Raw genomic sequence first — 15,349 nt, forward strand, 5'->3', positions numbered from 1 at the left:
CCCCTGGAAAAATCCTGAATTACGGGCCTGGATGTTGCTTCATCTGCTATGAAGGCGTAGAATTTTGCAGATTTAACCTCATTCAGAATAGATTTTAGGACCATGGTTATATTGATCCCAATTCTTTCCAGCAATTGTTTTTGAAGCATTTATTTGAGAACTTATAACTAAGCTTTATAAACTAACGTTCAATTATTATTTATTTTTATTGCAAATCAGGGTGGACTTCTTGCCCCCACCCACAGGGGGGGGGGAAAGCTTTCTTAAGGTAGGGATGCCCCCCCCCCCAATTGCGCGCCTAAATAAAAATAATTAGAAATAGCAAACTAATAAAATTTTGTTTATCTTCCCCCTTCGGAGCGGTGTCGCCTTTAACATTACTTAAATTAAATATATAACGCTTATGATATTCTGTAAGAATTTAATCTGATCTAGTTAGTTTTGCTTCATTATTAATTTACGTAGAGTCTATGACTTACCTGTCCGTGAAAATATAACGCCAGGTAAGGAATGTGCGAAATACCGCTGAAGTTCTTTATCCCGCCTTTCTAACCAACCAAACAAGTGGAATTTGGTCAACATTATTGTTTATTTTGATAAAAATACGCGTTAATATACGCTTGGCAATTAAGCATAAATTAAGTTTTTAATCTCGGTTTGTATGCAGACAACATTAAATCACAGAGAATTAATTTTTTGTAATACAATCTTCTTTAATTTTACTGAACTGCAACCATACGCGCATTTAGGTTATTTTTAAAATGCTTTATATAAATGTTTTTTAACCTTGGATTCCAACCTTTTTTTGTTAATTTTCTAAGATATTTTGCTGTTTTCTGAGCTAACGTGTTTTATTCTAGTTATTTAGTTTTCTTGCAGAACTTTATTATACATTGAAGATGCCATGAGTTGCGTCATACATAAATATTATAAATGTTACCTTATACAGAAAACAATTCTGGACACGACCAATATTATTCGACAAAATTGACCATTTATTTTTATAATTCATAGGTAGGTTAGGATTAGCCAATATGTACTAGGCATTAATTTCATTCTTGATAAAACTTTGACTTGTATCTGGTTATCAGTGTTAAAACCTGCTGCCTTTTTTTTGCTTATTAAAGCATGATTAATTTTTTTGCATTTCTAGAAAAATGGTCTGTATCTGACCTCTAGCTAGGGGATGGGGCAGCCTCCGAATGAGTTTACCCTGGAGGCTGTTCGTCAGCTGATGTTAGCTCGTGGAGGCCGGGTGACCAACCATGAGCTTGTAAAGAGCTTTAAACGTTGGCTAACAGATCCTAGTCTGAAGGAGGAAGCAAGGATACAATTCAAGGTAACTAAGTAATTTAGTTTTTATGTTACCGCTGGCGGCAGGGGTGGATATTTTTCTCAATTACCCCTCCCTCCTGGGGGGGGGGATTTTTGATGATTTTGGGGGAAAAAAATTTAAATCTAAAGGCAACTTTTTTCCTTATTTTTATACTTTAACCCAAAAATTCATAGATTATCCTCGTAAAATCATTTATTTTCCCAAATTCAGCAAATATCACCAAAAAGAATGTTCGCGCATGCATGTCCATTTTTTGGGAAAAAGGTGAAAGAAAAATGATTTTTTCGAGAAAATTACACCCTTGGCGCTAAAACCAGGGGAGCTGTCAATTTAATACTAATGTTTCTTTTAAATAAAGAAGGGAAAATATGACTAATTTTCATAAATTTTGTTTAAAAATCGAAAGTTGGATTTTATTATTAACTGGCAAACCTCTCTGTAGTTGATATGGCAACCGGCCGTTATTTGCTCAAAAAACATTTATTTTTCATAAGGCCAGGGAACCCTTAAAAATTATATGCGCTTTACATTTCTAATAGCATGGAGAAGTGAATGGATCTTTTAAGAATTTAGGAGGCAATTATTGTTTTCTTGGAAACCTAATAGTGTTTTCTCTAACTTAAGATTCAAAGAATTGATCAAAAATAAATCCTACCCTTCTTCTTTTGTATTTACTTTTGTGTGTATTGTTTAAACTTTTTCATCTCTGTAAAGTGAAATACACTGTTGTATCTAGGACTATGTGAACACACTGGCAACCATCAAGCAGGAGCACGGAGAGAAGTATCTTGTTTTGAAGAAAAAGTTTTATCCTGAATATTATCAAAACTCTCCTAAACCTCATTTTCAAGAGTTTTATACAAACAATCCTGAAACTCTTTACAGTCCAGATTATGGAAGGGGAGGAGGAGGAGGGGAGTATGGAAGGGGGGCAGGAGAAGGTGTATCCCGACTGGAAGGATCGCCTAGTCTCCTTGATGAAGTTATGGCTGGATTTAACCCTCCATCCCGAACCCTAGCTCGGTCCCAGCCGTCCTCTCTAGATGCACAGTTAGCTTCTCAACCTACAGTTCCTAACTTTACCCTGGGAAATGGTCCACAGAGCTTAGGATCCTATCAGGGAAATACCAAATCAAACCCGTATACACAGGACAATAGAAGATTAGAAAAGGAAGGAGGAAGGATTAACCAATATATTCCGCAAACTCAGGATACTAGGTACGATAGACAGTCTTCACAAGATCTGAGATATGATAGACAATCTTCACAAGATCTGAGATATGATAGACAGTCTTCACAAGATGTGAGATATGATAGACAATCTTCACAAGATGTGAGATATGATAGACAATCTTCACAAGATGTGAGATATGATAGACAGTCTTCACAAGATCTGAGTTATGATAGACAATCTTCACAAGATCTGAGATATGATAGACAATCTTCACAAGATTTGATATATGATAGACAATCTTCACAAGATCTGAGATATGATGGACAATCTTCACAAGATCTGAAATATGATAGACCAGCATCACAAAATGTGCGTTATGATCGACAACACTCTCAAGATTTGCAAACCAGTCAGTTTATTTCTCCGCCTGTATTCCAGGATCCTGGAGAAGATGTTTACAATCCTGGAGCATTTTCTCCACATTTTGCTCCCAGTTCTCGACAATCTGTTTCAAGTTTTACTTCCCAGCAAAGCTCAGGTAGAATTTTCCAATTTGTTGTTCGATTTAAAAAAAAAAAAATTTTTTTTGCTGAATTTGAACTTTTCGAGAAGTCTCTTGATCATATTTTAGTACCTGTATCTGAATCCGTTTAACTTTTAAATCCCGGTCAACGAATTCTAGGAACTAAACCATGAAAATAATTTACAATTTGTTAAGGATCATACAACGGTTCTCCAAGATCTAGTTTTGCTAAATCAAGTTATGCCAGTGGTTCCTCCCGATCTAGTATAGCAGGGGGTGTAGGAACAACATCACCTAGATCTAGTTTAGCTCACACCGGACTTCTGTATCAGGATACACGACCAGGTGGACAGTATCCTGGTTTGCCCCCACCTGGTCAGCAGTATCCTGGTTTACCCACACCAGGGCCCCCGTATAACCAAGGATTTAACCCTGAGGGACGGAAAGGTCCACCCTCAGTATATTCCGGAGGTTCTCCAAGAGGAAGTATATCTCAACCCTCCCCTGCAGCCTATTTATCCCCTAGAGGAAGTATGTCTCAACCCCCGTCAGATTATATATCCCCACCTGATCAGTATTTAGACCGGAGACAACCTGATAAACGCCCGCCCCCTTATCGCCCTCCTCCAATAGATCCAGAACCCCCTAGCCTGGAACGCCGAGCTGTTCCTCCTGTCAACGGTTTGCCAGAGATGTACGAGCGACCTACCCGTCTTGATCTAGGATTACCGCCACCCCCGCCCCGACAAGACTTTGATTTAAACCCACCTCCCCTCCCTCGACGCCCTGTTCCTCAAAGCCGAGATATAATACCAGAAAACCTTGGCATTCCAGTCAAACCTAAATCCTTACTTGACTCCATGGCTTCTGCATCTTTGTCCAAGTCTTATGGAAACCTGACGGTCGATGAGAACAAGGAGAACATGAGGATGGAAGGATCCCAGAGCGTCGACAACCTAACTAAGGAGCAGGAGAAGATTAGTGTGCGGGAGAGAACTAAGACTTTTAACCGGATGGCCAGTGAGACGGAGATCTCCGGTATCTCTGGAAGCACGACCAGGCTGAGCTCGGTGAAGCGAAGGAACTCTAGAGCTGTGGATATTGGTTCTCGGAGAAGTTCGGCAGTATCAAGGGATGATGAATCCCATGACTCCGCTAGCATTACAACTCTAGATCCAACCATAAAATCCTGGATGGTTCAAGTCTCAAAAGGTAAAATTTATTTAATTGAAAAAAAATTATACTACGCCAATATTTTTACGCTGAAAGAGTCTTGGTACAAAAAAAGACTTTTTCTTGAAACAATTTTAGCTAGGGAATGTTGCTTTTTAATCCACCATTTTTGTTTTATCGCACTTTAATGAACACAAACGTTAGCGGGGTTTTCTGTTTAAATAGATGGACTTTCAAACATCGTCATTTTTTAAGGGAAGGCAAATTTTTTTTAATTTCTACCAGTCATAATCCTTCCTGGGGGTCATGTGAGTTGACCCAAATAATTTAATTCAAACAAACCAATAGACAAGCAAATTATTATTCGAAGGGCTTGAATTTTTATCTGGTGTCTTGTATATATTTATGTTCATCTGTACAGGAGATTACCAGACTGCTGCTAAGATGCTGATGGAGGAGCCAAAACTTGCCAGAAATAAGGAATCATCCATATTTTATCATTTTAAGTTCATCTCTGCTTATTTCAGCGAGTAGGTGTACAGAGTTACCCATAAAGAATAAGACTGTAAAATCTTGATACGTCTGATTAAACTAATCGGCCAAAAAAGACAAAATTTTACAGTTGCGGAGAATCTTAAATATGTGGAAGCCGATAGTATAAATTTCCTACAGTCGTCTCTGAAGTCTCATCCTTTCCTTATAAATTTATTTTCCCCATTTCCCTTAAAAAAGATATTTTTTAAAATTTGTTATTTTTTCATTTGTCCCTGGTTTATTCTGTTTTTCTATTCTGATCAACAATTTGGCACGAATCCCTGTTTATAAAACTAATATGAAACTAAATTTAAGTTTTATTAGTTTTCTATTTCCTTATTCTTTAATTATTAATTATTATTATATCGTATCTGTTTGGTTCCATTGCATAGTAGTAAACCTATCGTGTAATAATTCCCATTATTTCAGGGTTCAGGAGGAACAATTTTAATATTGTTCGCTTATTCTTACACTGTGGAAGTAGAATTTCCATTCTTTAACGCTCAGACCGTGTAAGAATGTAAATTCATACACGGTCTGAGCATGAACGAATGGAAATAATTACACTTGTTGAAGAATCATATTATATCATATCTTTTCGATTTCATGGTAGTAAACCTATCGTGTAAAACTTCCCATTATTACACGGTTGAGAAGACAAATTTTCCAATATAGTTAGCTTTCTAGCTTTTAAAAATGCTTGTTCTTACACGGGGAGTGTTGAATGTTTTTTTTTTTAACGCTCAGACCGTGTAAGAATGTAAATTATTACATGGTCAGAATTTACATTTCCTTGTTGACACTAACTTATTATTTTTGTTGCGTTTCTATCTGCGTGCAATTCATATCTTCTTTTTTTTGGGGATTCTAAGAAATTTGAAATCGGAACTAATGCATTTTTCGGTAATTTCCTAGAGAACGATTTTTGGACCCCCCCCCCCCTATCAATTTTGTACATGGGTCTGACAAGAAGTGTCTTAACTTAACCTAACCTGTGGCCGCAGCGCTCGGCCCCCTAGCCGCAGCGCTCGGCCCAGAAAGTGTCTTAACTAACCTAACCCGTGGCCGCAGCGCTCGGCCAAGAAAGTGTCTTTACCTAACCTAACCCTAAATGACAAAAAAATAAATAATAATAAATTTGCTGAAAAATAAATGGTCATGTACAAAATTGAAAATTAAAACTCATAGATCGGTTTCTGCTGCAGTCCGACAGATAAAGTGATTTTTTATTATTATTATTATTTTTTTAAGGTTAAGACTAATCACAAGCCTCAAAAAGCTTCTCTGTCGTTCGATGAGAGCGCGCAAAACAACGAGTTCTCTGTTTCTCATAAACTTACCATTTTATCTTCTCAAATTTAAATTTTTACCTGTGGAAGTGCATGCAAAAGTTCAGTCCCCTGAATTATTTGATTTTGTCTTCTCCATAATAAAATGTTGATGGTGGAACAGGATTTTACGAGCGGATATACTGGACTGCACTGGGCCTGTAAATATGGTAATCTGGATATGGTAAAACTTCTGGCTGGTACATATCATGCAAACGTTAACGCCAGGTAAATATGCCAAATCTATTTTGGTTTTTGCTTTGTTATGTTTTAATCTTTTTTAATTTGGGTTTGTTACTTTTTGTTTTGCGGTTGGAGATGTTTTTTATTAAAGTTCAGTTTAATTTTTGAATTTTTTTGTTGCTGTTTTGTTATTTTTTATTTCTGTTTTATTTCTATTTGGCATTTTTTTCTTATTGTTTTATAACTGTTTTTTTTTATTTCTGGTTTTTTCTGTTTTGTTTTATATCTGTTTTGTTATCGTTTTTTCTCTGTTGCGTTTTGCTTAGGTTTGTTTTGTCCCCCCCCCCCCTGTTTTTCCCATATTTTGTTATGATCTGATCTGATCTCGAATCGGATTTGATTAAATTGAAGGCTTGAAAATGGGTTTGTTTAGATCTCATGGAGGATATACCCCGCTCCATATTGCAGCTCAACACGGTCAACAGCAGGCCTTTGATCTTCTAGTTCAAGCATATAAAGCAGACGCTAACCTCAGGTAGAGTTATACGATTAGATTCATGTTTATAAGTATCATACAATAGATCTCACATATGTACATAGCAATAGCGCATGAAATTTATTTAACAGTTTATGACAGCTGGTTATGCTTTATCATTGTTCTGCGCGTGAAGAAAGCTGCTCAGATGTTCGCAGCTTTGAGAGTCATACTTTTTTGGTAATTCTTAAGAAACCATTTTTTTTTTATTATTTCAATGTAAATTAATAGCTCTGAAACATGCAGGACATTAATTGATATGGTTTACTCGTTTTTCCGCAGTATTTGAGAATATAGGTTGAGAATACGACATTTAAAAAAACTCTTGCTATGTATCCATATATCAGGGCATTTATAATATTTTTTTATCGCGTGTTTGTTATTTTATAAATATGTTGACATTGCCAATATATCTTCATTCCTCAGCAGTGTAATGAAAATATGCATTTTTCAGTCTTTCTCAACTTTTTACTTAAAAATACTTTAAGCGTAATTTTAAGTGACTCTGCATTCAAAGATGGCAATGTCCGATTCACAACAGAGTACCCTCGTTTTCTAGATTTATGAGCGTTTAATTATATTAATTCTTATCTATTTTCTGCCGTCTAATTCATATTTAAATAGACAAAGCTGTGCCGTTTAACATTGCAAATTTGGAATTGCCACCTTTGCATGAAGGTCACTAAAAATTACGCAGTCCACTTATTTATTTTAATATTTTTGTCTTTTCCAACTATTCCTTAATTTTGAATCTAAATATTCCAAAATGTGGTCTGCCTGTAATACCTTGTAAGTTGATGTAGATATTTTGTTGGAGTTTCACTTTATGATATAAATGCAATATATTTAATTTAAACCGCGTCTCTGAACCGCCAAAGCCGGCTCAAATATCGAAATGCTGAATACAAATTTAAGTGGAACCATCCATTTTTTAGCCGCGGCTCAAATTCTTTAACTTCGGCCTCCGATATGCCAGATTTGATCAGCCGAGAAGGCGCAGACGGCACTTGGTTACTTGGTTACTTGGAAGTTTATCCTCAGAGCTCCTGTAGGAACATAGGCGAGGATGTCTTTAGGATCATCACGGAGTATTGATCAGTCTGCCTGGTTGGGCTCCACAGTGCTCTCCATACTCAAATACTCCTTGCACAGTTTACAGTCTCCCAATGTCTATAGAGTCAAGCAGGGTCCGAAATAAATTTAAAGTTCTTGCCTCTTTAACTTCTACTGGAAGTTTATTTCAATTAGGAACAACACGATTTGAGAAAAAGTTTTGCCTGACATCTGATCTTGATCTTTTTGATATCAGATTGTCGTGGTATGATGTATGTCTAGTTAACCTGGTGCCATCGACTCCAACCTTACTGAACCAAGAGTTGTGGTCTTCTCTGTCTATTCCCTTCAAAATTTTGTACGTTTGAATCAGGTCTAGTTTGGTTCGTCTGTCCTTCAGTGACAGTAGACCTAGTTCGTCAAGCTTTTCCTCATAGGTCCTGCCGTTTTAACCAGTGATCAGGTTTACCGCCCTGCGCTGCACTTTTTCTATTATTTCACTATCCTGTCCAGTCCAGGGTGACCACGCCGGGACCGCAAACTCTAAGTGGCAGCGGACAAATTGAGTATATAACCGCAAAAAAGTAGATCTGTCTCGGTAAAGAAATGTCCTGGTTATTTGTCCTAGAACTGTAGATGCCCTCCTCGAAGCCTCTGCACATTGCAGAGAGGGTTTAAGGTCTTGGTTTACAACCACTCCTATGTTTCTTTCTTTGCTTACCGTCTGTAGTACCATCCCTGCCATTATGTATTCACACCGACATGCATAACCTTGCATTTTTTAACGTTAAATTCCATACACAAGTCCTCTGTCAAAATTAATAGATTGTCTATACAACGCTGAAGTGTTTCCCTGTCTTGGTCAGACTCTATCCTGTGTCCCAGTTTGGTGTCATCGGCAAACTTGTTTACAATTGTCAGTTGCTTTATACAATCATCTAGGTCGTTTATAAAAATGACAAAGGCTAGGGGTCCAAGAACCGACCCTTGGGCTGTCTAACGGGACGGGACAATCTTGCTTTATTGTTAAACTTTTTTACTATTAAAGATAGAAGATTTTCATGGCAATGGTATTTTCTCCTGATTTGGAAAAACTCATATATTTACATAAAAAAGTGTCAACAAAAAATTTTCATTTTCCACCGAATTATCGAAAAAGTGGGGTAATTTATAACACAGTTTATATAATTAAATATTTTCAGGGATTTTGCTGGGAAACGAGCTCGGCAATATATGATGCAATCTGATACAAGCACAATCTCTCTTAGTAACCATACCTTCAGGTAGAATACAATAATTTAATATAATATAGCTCTTCGCTCACATATATATATATATATGTCAGCGGTAGATGGCCAAACAGCTGGACCGAATGGGCTGACATTTTTTGAGGATACCCGAGGAGTAACATTGGCTAAAAACATTCGATTTTATTTCTTTAATATTTGATTTTTTCTTTATTTCACGGGCAACGCCGGACATTTCAGCTAGTTTAATATAAATCAGACAAAAATTTGACAACTTTGTCAAATTAATAAAAGACACATATTCGTACAGAGTTAAATTAATTATTGAGGACTAATTATATCTGAATAAAGGATTAAGTCATTAAACTGTAAACTTGTATTTTGCAATTGCATGAACATCTAACTATATATATCATGTAGACGGAAGAGGATTTTTTTAAGGGTTGTTTGTTATCTCCAAAAATCTTTCTATTTCCCCTAGTAAGTAGTTATGGACCGGTTTTAAGTTTTTCGGCAAAATATCCCTGATTTTAGTTTAAATCTCAAAATGTCTTAAAAGATGGTTTCTAATTTATTTGTCCCGTTAGACAGCTTAAGAATAGTTGGTCCTTTATTTATATAATTTAGTTGTACTGCTAAACAACTCAAGAATAGTTGGTCCTTTATTTATATGATTTAGTTGTCCTGCTAGACAACTCTAGAATAGTTGGTTCTTTATTTATATAATTTAGTTGTCCTGCTTGACAACTCAAGAATAGTTGGTCCTTTATTTATATAATTTAGTTGTCCTGCTTGACAACTTAAGAATAGTTGGTCCTTTATATAATTTAGTTGTCCTGCTAGACAGCTCAAGAATAGTTGGTCCTTTATTTATATAATTTAGTTGTCCTGCTTGACAACTCAAGAATGGTTGGTCCTTTATTTATATAATTTAGTTGTCCTGCTAGACAACTCTAGAATAGTTGGTCCTTTATTTATATAATTTAGTTGTCCTGCTAGACAACTCAAGAATAGTTGGTCCTTTATTTATATAATTTAGTTGTCCTGCTAGNGTTGCTTTGTGTGTTGTTTTGGTGGATGCTTTGGTGGTTGCTTCGTTCCTTGCTTGGTTTCTTGATTGCGTGGTTTTCTGTTTGCTTGATTTCTTATTTGCTTGGTTCCTTGGTTGCTTGTTTGATCGGGTGCTTGGTTGATTGGAGTGTTTTCTTGCTGGTTTGGTTGATGATTTTTTTTAGTGTTGGTTTGTTATGATTGTTTTAGCTGGCCAGTATGGAGTTTTATATTATTTGGGTAATACTTAGTTAAATCTCAGGAAATTTGATTATAATGTATTTAGGTGAAGAAAACAACAGAAGCGTTTAACAATTATTTCAACAACAACCCTGCAACAGCAACATCTGGGGGGACAACAGCAGATAAAAAGTGGGACCCAGAGGATCTGATAAAAATGCCTCCACCAAAATTTGTACCAATCAAAAAACGAAAATCTAAAAGAACAATAGATTTCAGCGCGAGCAGAAGCGCGCCGGTCACTCCAGTCGGCCGGTCACCAGCTAAGGACATAATACCTGAACTAGACGAGAAGGGGAGTGATAGTGACACAGAGTTTGGATTTGGTAGTAGATGGTCTAATGTTTAGGGTGGATTTGGTAGTAGGTGGTTTAATATATAGGTTGTATTTGGTAGAAGATGGTCTAATTTTTAGTTTGGATTTGGTAGTAGATGGTCTAATGTTTAGTTGGATTTGGTATTAGGTTTGTCTAATTTTTAGTTGAATTTGGTAGTAGATGGTCTAATTTTTAGTTGAATTTGGTAGTAGATTGTTTAATGTTTAGTTGAATTTGGTAGTAGATGGTCTAATGTTTAGGTTGGATTTGGTAGTAGGTGGTCTAATGTTTATCTTTACTTGCCAGTATTTTAATACTTTTAATAATTACATAAAAAATATGTTTTCAGGTCAAATTCTGTACTAATTTATATTAAGTAAAGGTTTTAAACGTCTAGAATGTCTTAACCAGTGGCAGTAGTTAAATTGCTCACAAATTATGGTATCGAACTTGGAATATAAATGAGAGGGTTTGCTGTTAGGAAAGTATCTGCTATTCCATTGTTAAATTTTGAATGGTTATTAGTGTACAATCAGTATTTAATTAACCCTGAAATATGCAGTAGTATTGGTAAGAAGGAACTGTTTACGAAAAATAAAGGGGTACAGGATAAACCATAACTTAAATATTGATCAGCTGTAAAGGACAATTCTCTAGAAATTATGTGTTAAGAAATTTTCGTAAACTTTTCCTTAAAGTAAAATTACATTCCAAAATCATTCTATGCATTTATTTCTGTTACTATAATGTAGATGCAATATATTTTATGAAGTATTTTTGTCAGTATTTTTGTTTTGTTTTCGAACCTAATTCAAACTTTTTTTTATAAACTTGATCTTTAATTACAAATTTTAAATTCAATAACCTTGTGTCACAAATATTAAAAAAAAATTCTGAAAGTTTTAATGTAGCAAATCAAAATATAATAAACTGTAATGTCACACTTTTAGACCGCATGTAGCTGTCTGCCCTGTGGATGGTTTCTGTAACTTGACTACAGGGTGTCTCAATAAACACACCATGACTAAGTAAATGGTTGAACTCGTCTTTTCTTAACTTTATTTGAAATATAATTTGACATCGGAAAAAAGTCTAAAAGACAAGTTGAATTGATTTCCCATGTTTATTGAGACATCTCGTATATAAATGCTTAATATAGTTTTAACATAGTTTTAAAAATTTGAAATTCAAGTTTTGTGCTATAAATAAGATTACTCTTTTGCAGTGCTATATTTACAATTATATTTAAGTTAACAACATTTTTTACGAATTTGGTTTTCTTAAAATGTTTTTTTTTTACTAGAAAATTTTATTTTAATATTATCTTTAGAATTGCTCAGAAGTAAATAAATTCTTTCCTTCATTTTGTTCCTTGGAAACTTTTATTTTAAAGAATAATCAAAAAAAGACCTTTTTGAATTTTTTTTGGTGGGGGGGGCCCCATCCACTTATTCCAACCAGATTATGTGATTAACTTGTATTTATTCCGTCGCAAGTAAAAGTAGTAACCTCACAATCAAACTATTCATGACAAAATTTATAATTTTATATTGATCCTTTTAATGATAATTGCACTTGGCTCACCCGAGATTTTTGATATTTTGTAAACTGTTGAGAAAGATGGTGAAATAGTTAGTATTTGAACAGTATATATATATATAGTTATAATTTATATATTTACACCTAGAAAATAAACTATTCTAACTTGTATAAATTGTTTTTGTTTTATTCATGTTTTCAGCGGCGAGAACTGAAGTAAATTCTAGTAACGGGCCTGCACAGTGGTACCAACAAATGATAAGACTTCTAATTAAAACCAGGAAATTTGAAAATTTCATTATATTAAGGTTAAGAAGTTTGAAGTGACTCGAGATCTTTTTAATACATTAAGGCGGGGAAATAAGTACAGAAAAAACTTTATTATAATCAATCAAACTCTTTTCAATCGTGTTTATTGTGCTCGTTTTGTTCCTTGATTTAATAAATACGATATTATCTAACTTTATCTTTGCACAATGTGTTTGCTACATTGACCATTCCAGGACTGGAAAAACCCCGTTTTTAAAAACCCAGCCCAGTGGGTTTGATTAGGTTTATTTTTGGGGGCTTTTTGGGGTTTTCAATTTAAAAGTAGTTGAAACCTACTAAAATTCATACTAATTCATAATAATAAGACTATTTTAGCAATAGGTGAACTTTATAGGTATGAAAAATAACAAGATTGTTGCGATAGTAGGCTATAATCATAAAACAATACTCTTCAAATACAGTAGTATCACCTCCCTTCTTTATAGGGGAAATACTGCACTTTATTGAAATTATAATTCTTCTATTTTCTCACTTAGATACATAATTCTGATTGGGGTGGGGCTACTCAGATTAATCGGTAGATGTTTATGGGAAGACTACTGTTAAATACTGAAAAACACTCGCACATAAGAATGATAAAGGGATTTTTATATCCTCATTCTATCACAACATTTTTTGAAAATCATGAGAAAGGAATAAATGTGTCAGTTTTAGTGCTGTAAACTCCCTAAAAATCAATATAGTTAAAAGTAGACCTTATTTTTTATAGAGTATCAAGATAAGAGCGAAAAGAGGGCAATACTTAGAGAAAAAAAAATTTAAAACACCAAAAAATCCCACTTACAGGTTGGTTTTTTAAAGTGGGTTTTATTGGATTTTTTCATGCCAACCCTGGACCATTATATCGGTCAGTTTATTTTGACCTAAATGTAGTTAGTTAGAGATATACTCTGAATTGGAATGGTTGTGGTAGAGAAACAGATTCAAAGAACTTTAAATGAGAGCTTAAGATTACTTAGAGAACACTTATGGAGTTTTGGCATTGTTACAAAAGTGGTGGCAGCGTTGGGATTTTTGAACCAGAGGTAGATGCCACTTACTTCGAAACTAAAGAAGAAAAGTAAATTGCTACAGTAGATAAAGTTTTAAGGTACCCTTGTTTACCTAGCGATGATTCTGATGCAGAACTGGATATGCATGATGCGGCTGGAAATCAAGGAGGAAGTACTCCACTCTCACAACTGGAGATCCTAATGCAAAAGATGAATCAGATGGAAATACAAGCTTGTGCTAGGGATGCAGAAACATTGGAACTGAGGAAGAAACTGCTAGCTATGGAACTAAAGGATCAGAAAACAAGGCATACACTCAGGGGTATATGTGATGTTGCATGGAGAGATTGCAGCTGGATGAGCTGACCTGAGAACATGAGCAGAGCTGAGCAAAACCAAGGATAGTTACGTGTTATTTACTTTAGTTTGACGTGATGTGTGGGATAATGATTTAGGATTAAATTGATCTGTTGATAAACAAAAGATCAAAATCAAGCATTTGTTCAAAACTTTTTTAAAAGATCATTAAAATATTATTTGTGTACTGTAACTGCAATTGTTTCTATTTCTGTAAATTTTCTCTCCGGAAACAATTTTAATCTCTTTAGTCTTCAGTGTTTTTTTACATTTCTCGTAGCATATATATATTAACTGTTACAAAGGTCGAATTTAATGATTAAAGCGATTTAACTGAACTATAGTATAAGGGTCAGTAACATTATGACTAAGTACGTTAATGCCTACTGCAAGTTCATGAATGCCTAGCCAACATTATGCCTATAACATTTCTGAATGCCTATGCTAACAATATGCCTAGATTTCTGAACGCCTATAGTTCATAATGCCTAAATTCGTGAATGTCTAGTTAATAATATATATGCATTCACGAACTAGGCATGATGACACTGAGCCGTTCTTGCTGTTCATTAATTCCTCATTACAGACAAGAGTTAACGATTAATCTAAATTTTTCTAAATTTGTCTGCAAAATATTCAGTTGAAGATTATTTTTCCGAATTCTTAAATAAGTTTAGAACAAATTTTTCATAAAAAATATTATGGACTAGATGATTAAATTCCCAAAAACTCTTTAAAAAGATTATTTTCAAGTAATACTTCCATAGCAAAGAACCTTTTAACTCACAACCGGTGTACATTTAAATATAAGAGCAAGGTCAACCTTTGCGGTCCTGGTTTGGACTGTCCCGCCTGGTCATACAGTCTGACTTCAGGCTACTTCTATTTGAATTAAAATGACATTCACCAAAGTGGCAGAGGAACGTGTTTTCTCTTCCTGTGTATTATCAGTGTACTCAGTACTACATGTGCAGGTGTAAATACAGTGTACTGTCTTTTTTGATTTTTTATTTGGTTACATAATAAGATAAGATAAGATAAGATAAGATAAGATAATAGAAATTAAAAACAATTGATCTTGTCCATAACTCTTCAATAACAGGAGTTATGCTTTTAAACCTCTACGTGAATTTAATTGTGAATGTCTAACATCCATCCACATAATTTTTCTAAATTACTCACTTCAAAATAGACAGAAGGAGAACGTCAAAGTTATGCAATATTAATGGTACGACTTTATGACCTCGTAACTACTCTGGTTTTGATTGTACACACGAGTATGAAAATAGCAAATTTATTCGGTTAAATATTAGAAATTCAAAACATTATTGTTCTTTATAGCATATGATGGAGTATCAAAAACAGCCTATGATGGAGTATCAAAACAGCCTATGATGGAGTATAAAAAACAACCTATGATGGAGTATAAAAAACAACC

General features: G+C 34.7%; 1 protein-coding gene and 1 long non-coding RNA gene across 4 annotated transcripts; both read left to right on the top strand.

The window, feature by feature from the left end:
- The first annotated feature begins 1,133 nt into the window (after positions 1-1,133).
- Positions 1,134-9,144, top strand: LOC111717136 (uncharacterized). The gene is made up of 7 exons (XM_023492644.1): positions 1,134-1,339; positions 2,073-3,048; positions 3,229-4,245; positions 4,628-4,686; positions 6,193-6,296; positions 6,685-6,786; positions 9,042-9,144. The coding sequence occupies exons 1-7, from the start codon at positions 1,187-1,189 to the stop codon at positions 9,124-9,126; spliced, it is 2,496 nt and encodes an 831-aa protein (XP_023348412.1). The 5' UTR covers positions 1,134-1,186; the 3' UTR covers positions 9,127-9,144.
- A 1,245-nt stretch (positions 9,145-10,389) lies between these two features.
- On the top strand, positions 10,390-12,401 carry LOC111717137 (uncharacterized). 3 transcript variants are annotated; one of them, XR_002768688.1, is made up of 4 exons: positions 10,390-11,263; positions 11,392-11,472; positions 11,644-11,917; positions 12,190-12,401. It is a non-coding gene; the product is annotated as an uncharacterized LOC111717137 (long non-coding RNA). The 3 variants fall into 3 exon arrangements; XR_002768686.1 differs by having other exon boundaries at positions 11,644-12,401; XR_002768687.1 differs by lacking the exon at positions 11,392-11,472 and having other exon boundaries at positions 11,644-12,401.
- The last annotated feature ends 2,948 nt before the right edge of the window (positions 12,402-15,349 follow it).

Source organism: Eurytemora carolleeae, unplaced genomic scaffold (genome assembly GCF_000591075.1).
Source record: "Eurytemora carolleeae unplaced genomic scaffold, Eaff_2.0 scaffold2347, whole genome shotgun sequence".
Taxonomy (NCBI): domain Eukaryota; kingdom Metazoa; phylum Arthropoda; class Copepoda; order Calanoida; family Temoridae; genus Eurytemora; species Eurytemora carolleeae.